General features: G+C 43.6%; 1 protein-coding gene across 1 annotated transcript in view; it reads right to left on the bottom strand.

Annotated features, from left to right (window-relative positions):
• LOC310792541 (plasma membrane calcium-transporting ATPase 1-like) overlaps window positions 1-5,110 on the bottom strand; it is a gene marked incomplete at both ends in the record, with an annotated part of 48,804 nt that extends 43,694 nt beyond the window's left edge. The window contains one exon of the mRNA XM_083654230.1: window positions 4,903-5,110. Coding sequence (XP_083510356.1) covers window positions 4,903-5,110 — 208 coding nt within the window. The remainder of the gene's footprint in view (window positions 1-4,902) is intronic.
• Between the last annotated feature and the right edge of the window lie 2,513 nt (window positions 5,111-7,623).

A 7,623-nucleotide genomic window follows, 5' to 3' on the forward strand; every position in this document is an offset into this window, starting at 1 on the left:
TTTTATTGCAGCAACATTGTCAAGTAGACAGACCAACAACTTTCATAAAGTCATGTCATAGTTGCATGCACCTGACAAACTGAACTGTTTGTTACAGTCTACTTACAGTCCACCTTAACTGGATGTGTGTGTGTGGACTACTGTACTTAATAGCTTTTGCAACTTCACTTCACTTACACAAAACATCTTGTGCAGCCCATTCAGTAACTGGGGAATTTGTAAATTACTGTTATGACAAAACTGTTACTGTTAAAACAAAATGAAAATATGCTACCGTTTGTTTACTGCTGGCCTTGGAACTAAAGTTTATAGTAGCCCGGTGGCCTGGCCTGGCATGGCCTGCAGAAAAAAAAAAAAAAAAAATGGTAAAAAATATAAATAAAATATCGTCAGGCAAAATATCGCGATACTGTGGTGTATCGATTTTTTCCCCCACCCCTACCTACTACCGTACTGCCTCAGTTTTACCAATTGTGCTATTTTGGCTCTATACTGCTCTTGCTCTGGCAAAGCAGTATAGTTCCAACTTTTTATTACTTACATTGAAAAAAGCTTAATTAATTAAGAGAATATCTGTAAAGGCTGTGATTTGTCAGTGTGTTTGAAGCAGGTGTGTTAGTGGTTAATACATTTTGCATTGTGTCTTCTCTATAGCCTACAGCATAGCAAGAATTTCAGCTTTCTTTGCATGACATTTCTCATTTGTGATCCATTGTGTGTGGCTGAGGGGGCTTCTTAATATGCAACGCTTAATTCAATACAGTACAACTTTCAATGCATCTGACCGGCCAGAAGAATATTTGTGAGTTAGTACAGGCGAACAATCACTGGTGATTTATTTCTTTAACGGTTTCATTAGTTTGCTGCTTGAGGGGGATTCTGTGTCTGCTGCTGGCTGATAGAACGGTTCACATACACACACACACACACACACACACGCATGTACACATGCGCAGCCACACACAGACACACACACACACACACACACACGCACGCACATGCACGCGCGCGCACACACACACACACACACGCACGCACGCACACGCACGCACGCACGCACACACACACACACACACACACACACACACACACACACACACACACACACACACAGATTAAGTTATAGGGTTCAGAAAGACTTCCATGTTTCATTAAATAATGGCTAAGAGATACTTCAAGGTGCATGACCTACATCTGATCACAATTGAATCTTCAATTTATTTTGATTTCCTAGACTCAACACTTGCTGCAAGGAATAATAATTCCCCGGTGAATCATGCTGCCTAGCTCACAGCACAGATTATACCATCCCATTGAATCAGTGGTTCTCAACCTGGGGGTCGGGACCCCCCATGGGGTCACGAGATTATTTGGGGGGATCGCGGGTTGATTGTCAAACATATTTGTTTTCCTCCATTGATGATTAAATCTCCCATACCAATGGTTTCATGTATTAGAAAGCTATATAAACTATAAAAACTATTTCAGTGAGTGAGTGAATGTGTGCGCACTGTCGTTGGGTTGGGTAGCGGCGGGAGGGGGGGGGGGGGCGCGAACCCCAGTGACTGAATCATGCAATCAACAATAGCCGATGACAATTTTGACTTTACTTCATCCTCATTATCCAAGTCCTAGGCTACAACAGTAATGGTCCTTACACACCGAGCACGTTTTTTTTCGTGCGATTAATTCGCACGTCAATAATATTTTCCGAACCTATATCAGTCAATGCAACCGTGCACACCAACGGCGAAGTTTCGCCCAGGGTTATTGCGGTGTTTATTTTTTCGAACCACGGTCGATTTTTCAGAAATTCGCTTCCGACGTGTACACATCTGTGGCTGTGATTGACAGGTGGGTCAAAACTCGCATCGCAATTTCGTGCCGTATATTCGCATCGCTCTTGATGTGTAAGGACCTTAAGACTGGAATCAAATAGTATTCACAAATACGGGGCACAGTGGCGCAGTGCTAGCGCTGTCGCCTCACAGCTAGAAGGTCCTGGGTTCGATTCCTGCCTGAGACGCTGTGGGCGCTGAGGGTTTGTCCCATCATGTCTTCAGTGCCTATACGGCCAGGTGGGCTATCTCGTCAAAGGGCCTTTCTGTGTGGAGTTTGCATGTTCTCCCCATGCTCCCCTGGGGGTTCCTCCATACAGTATATAACCCCGGTGGTTGGAAGAAGTTGGTCCCCGGGCCCTTCACTGCAACTGCCCACTGCTCCTGGCCTGAACCATGGAGGACGAGCCAGGAGGGGTCAAACGTGGACAAATTTCACTGCGCCTCCAAAGCGTGTGTGTGTGTGTGTGTGTGTGTGTGTACTGGCCGCCGTGCACGTGTCTGCATGGCATGATGGTGTTTGTGACAAATAAAGATGGGGTTTAATCTTTAATCTAATTTTAATAATTCTGACCCAAATGGATGGGGTTTGCCACATGGGATGATCCACAGGCACACAGTTGACTATTTAAAGTCAACCTGGCTCTTCAGGTGGGTAGGGCTAGCGTTACGTTTAGGTTTAGAAAGGGTTAGATGTCCTGGGTTCAAGTCTGGCCTGGGTCCTGGGAGCATTTTTGCATGTCATCCCTCTGTCGCTCTCTTTCCTATCTCGCTTCACTGTGAACTGTCTAGAGGCAAAAATGCCCCCAAAATAATCCTTACAAAAAAGGTCAACCTAGTTTCCTTCTCTATGACTGATAACAAATCTCACATAAATCTGAATTGTCCTGATGTAGCCAATTAGTTTAAAATACCCACTTAGAATTATTTTCAAACATGTGCCAGACAGTTCTGATGGTAGCCAGTGTCAAGTCAGCATGAGGGGTGAGTACATATTTTTCCGATACTGGTGCTAAAACGATACTTTTAAAATGGTACGGGTGCCTAAACGGTGGCTGAACCAATACTTCCCTCCCCCCATTTAAAGCGAACCAAACAATAATGTTAGTGAAGGTGCATGCATGGCCAGTTTCGGAGCACCGGAGGGCGGATATTTCACTCAGCTGCTCGGGCATGGCACCTAAATAAGGGCACCTGAATCTGTGTTGCAATCCGGTCCGGTAAGTACCGGTCATGAAGGTAGCGGTACCATAGCGGTACCGGGTTTTGGTACCCAACCCTAGTCAGCACACAGACACAGTCCAAGTACTTCTGTGGTCATCTTCTGCATGGAAGCGCAGAGAAGTGCAGAGATCCAAATGCTCCACAGAGCAAAAAATATATAACTACTCTGTTTAATACAAGACTCTGTGTCATTTCTCAAATCATGTTGTGGTTCTGCGTCCGTCCTCTTGCCACGAGAGTGAACTCGTGGCATAGTAGTTTTGAAAACTTTCAGTTTACAAAACTATGTAGCCTCCTGTTTACCTTCAAATTTACCTATGCGGCTTTGCTTTAATAAGCCAATCAATATAAATAGCCACTCTTTCTGTTCATCTTTTCTTTATGTAACCGAGTGAATCAGCTCCAATTCCTCGTGAGTCCCGTCAGGTAGCGAGTAGGTTGGTTAAACTCACTCCCCCAGGATAAAGGCCCGTTAATAAGCTCCACCAAGGGAGCGAGCTCTCTTGGTGTAGTGGTTAGCGTGTCCGCCTTGCAAGCCGGGGGTCGGCAGTTTGAATCCACCCGTGGGCAAAAACATGGGTTGCTGCAATTACCATCAACACAACGCCGTTACATTTAGAGCAATACTTGCTTGATTTGAACTTGGGGCACATTGGTCTGTCAAACCTCCCTGATGATAACTCATTGGGCCTCATGCATTAATGTTTTCTTATTTTTCTCTTATATTTGTTATTGCACAAAGCAATAAGAGGAAAATAAGGAAATCCTATGTAGGATTCATTAAACGTGCACTGACAGCCAGTCGTATGTTGATGAATTGCATTGGATGCGTGTGATGGCAATTTATAATGAGCATAAGAACACCCCAATAACCCTAAGGCATGGACGGTAGAGCTTGGTGCCGTGTGCAAACCACCAAACCAAAAAGCCACAGCAATTTCACAGGTAACTCTGCAACAACACCTTATTATAACTTGGGTTATAATAAAATGCAGTGTATTGAGGGTAAATGTTGCATTCTTTGCATGTTCAACCCCTATGGACTGTGTGCTGCAGCCAGGCTGGCCAGCGCAGCAGACAGTTCTCGAGCCCGGAGCCCCATAAATCTCGTAGAATTCGTCGGAAATAGCTCCCCAACAGATACAAAAACATGAGCATATGTGGCCATATGTGTTTGATTTACATACAAAGAACTGCCATGATCGGATTTGTGAAACATGCATTAAAAAAGAATCGATTTCCTTCTCCCTAGCTTTTCCCCTGACAGCCTGAGCTCACCTCGCCTCAACAGAGGCAGCCAGACTGCGGGCGCTCTGCCCCCGACTGATTCGCCCGGGGGAGGCTGCGCAGGCATTCTGAAGCATGGCCAAGTTGACTGCGCATTATCTTCTCTCTGATTTCATTTCTCCCCCGTAACGTCTCGCTTCCCATGAAGTTGTCTCACACCCCCCAGGGGAGGCGCGCCCCACACTTTGAAAACCGCTGGGTTAGAGCAAGCTTAGGTCAAGGCTGTCAGAAGCCACAGTTGTGGATGGAGCCAGGCATGGAGTTTTTGGATTGTCGGGGCTTCGGAATGATAGGCTATCTGCCTTATATACTGTACAATACAGTGCAGAGGGTTTCCCATACACTGATTGTGTTTGGGTGGCCTGCCCAGGGTAAATTAACAGTCACCTAGACAAATTAATAGCTGGCATTCAAACCTGGATCTGAACTGTTGATACAAGCACTGAAAGTGTGTTTTGAACTACAACAAACAATTCATCATGACAGACAGTGGTTGGACTGAGTGAGATGTATCTTCTGGCTAAATGAAACACTGAGCAATGAGCATATTTACCTTCGACAGGGGACGTCCTCAGTCTAGAACAGAGTCCGTTTACATCTCCGTAACATTCCTGGATCCTCGATACTCCTTCCGGGCCCCGCAGCTCCATGAGGGAGCGAAGCTCCTTGAGTGAGCAGCTGAAGTCTGCATCGTGATTGGCCTCGGCGCGGCGGACATGTTTGGAGCCACGGAAAGAGTCCCGGAAAGAGTTAGCGGCCATCTTTTCTCTGGGACCCACCAAACAGCGGTGGTGGTGAGAGACAGGCCTTCCTGAAGAGTACTCACTGGCTCAATCCTGTGTGTTTCCCATAAACCACCGCAGTTCCTCAGGGGCTTGGCTTGCTTGACTCCAGAGCGTGAGATGCATAGAAAACCATTTTGATGTGATCCCTGTTCGCCCGCGGTGTCATCGTGGCTGCCGAGATCAGTTGGAAGTTAGAAGGCTACATCTGAAATGGAATAGATAAAAGACTTAGGTTTCCTGTAAAACTGCTGTAATGCCACAACACTGCATTAGGACTGCAAGTATTTGCTGTACGCTACAAATAACATGATTTCATTTTCAAAGGTCATTTTACAACGCAGCGTTTCATAAATCATGACACCGCGTGTGCTGCTATGTCGTACCTTGAGGTGGATCGTGGTGTATATCAGATCAGGAGGTTGCCATTTTGAAACTTTGGCCATCGTTGGCAACATTTGACCTTGATCAACAGAGATCCTCGCAGCCTCCCAAGGGAAAAACTCCCCTCCCCCACCAACTGCTGCCAAACTGCCCTTAAGCAAGGCACTGAAACCCCAGCTACTCCAGGAGAGTTGCCCAGTAAACCAGTCTTCTACTGTGGCTACTGAGCTCAGCTACTTATTCCAGATATTCTATCCTTAATTGTATTTGAAGATTTTAATCTTCAATACAATTTACGTAGTTGTCTTACTAACTACCAGTGCCATATCACTCCATGGAAGATGAAGATCTTCACAGTGACAAATACCAGAATATTTGAAATGACAGGGGTCACTTACCACTTACCAAGTTGCATGTACATTGGCACAAATTTATCTTTAAAAAATCCATGATTTTCCAAATGCTTTTGTGTGAGTCCCAAACTTTTCAAGGCCTGGAAAACAATTGTTTTGCATAGATTTCCAGACTTGTGTAGGAACTAGGGATGTTCATCAATTATCGAAAATCGATAATTGATCGTTAAGGATTGGAATCGATCCTGTGGCATTTGGATCGATTTTTTAATTATTATTATTATTATTATTATTATTATTTTTGACTAGGTTTGGGTGGAATTCATTCCTCCTCGCCCCAGTCCATTGCACAGCCGACTAACGTGAGGTGGAGCTTCATATAGTCTCTAGTTTTCTGGCTGGGCACGGGCCTTTGTGCCAACAAAACTGTTTTAAACATGGGAAATTCACACCGGCATGCGCCGGGGACAGCAGTGTTGGAGAGGAGACACATTGCAATAAAGAATTCATTGAGGAGAACACGTTGTCTTTCGTATTTTCTGCCATAGGCATTCATTTTGTAAAAAAAAAATTGAAAATTGAAAATTGAAAATTGAAAAAAGTATTGATATGATCGATAATCGATAATTGATCGTTCATTTTCACCGATTATCGATTTTGGAAAATTTTCAAAATGAACATCCCTAGTAGGAACCCTGAAAATGTTTAAGAAAGGCTGGTTGAAGCTTGGGAGTTTACAGGAAAACCAATCTGTCTTTGAATTAGAACAAAATGGTACGGAGAGACCAGAGGAGCATTACTGCACTGTATTCAACATACCGTATTAAGAAAGAAATACCTAACAACGTGTAAACATCAATATACATACTGTAGACCCTGTTTAAATAATCAAGCTAGTGGAAGAGATAACTAAAAATCTGACATTTGACAATCTGACAAACCTTTCTGTGTGCAAAACAGAAGTGTTTGAACATATTGCACTTGCATATTTATTTGAGCAATGAACATTGAGTAACATTTTTCACAAGGATACCAAGGTTTTCTGAAATGAAACCCCTATTTTTTCCACGCAGGTGATATGATCTATGTGTCTTAAATTCTAATCTGTGTCGATCAGTCGTCTGACTGACTTAATCTGTTTGAAGTGAGAAGCCTGTGTGTGGCAGACCTGTACAACACACTCTGACACCAAGCCTTTAGAAAGAACTACAACTACTGTTAATCATTAACTGACACTAAGGCACTATAAAGCTTTGTGCGGCCAACGCTTGACTTGAAAACTGAAGTCAGTATTCAAGAATGTAAATATCATCATTTAAATCAATATAAATATCATAATATCATAGTATTACAAAAATGTAATAAGGACAATTGTTAAAACCTTGCTGTTTATGTCATATACTGTACATGTAACTACATGTACATCATGGCACAGGGAGCACACTACAGGTGACATTGCTAAAAGGCCTGTGTTGATTGATTGTGATGTTTAAGATGAAAAGGCTGAACAAATGCTCATGGAAAACACTGTGAAAGGCTGTGATGGAGGGAGACAACAGACGACAACACCAGAGCATCACTAAAACTTAGAAAAGAGGAAAAGAAATTCAACCAACCACTCAAAAACAGCAGCCAATCCACTTCAGACTATAACTGATGAACATTATATTGCCAATTTTCTATGCAAGCCCTCGAGACAAACAGTTCTTTGCAAAGCTATAGTTTTGGCAGCAACATGACACCTGAGAGAGCCTT

Source organism: Poromitra crassiceps (genome assembly GCF_964638095.1).
Source record: "Poromitra crassiceps genome assembly, chromosome: 18".
NCBI classification, from domain to species: domain Eukaryota; kingdom Metazoa; phylum Chordata; class Actinopteri; order Beryciformes; family Melamphaidae; genus Poromitra; species Poromitra crassiceps.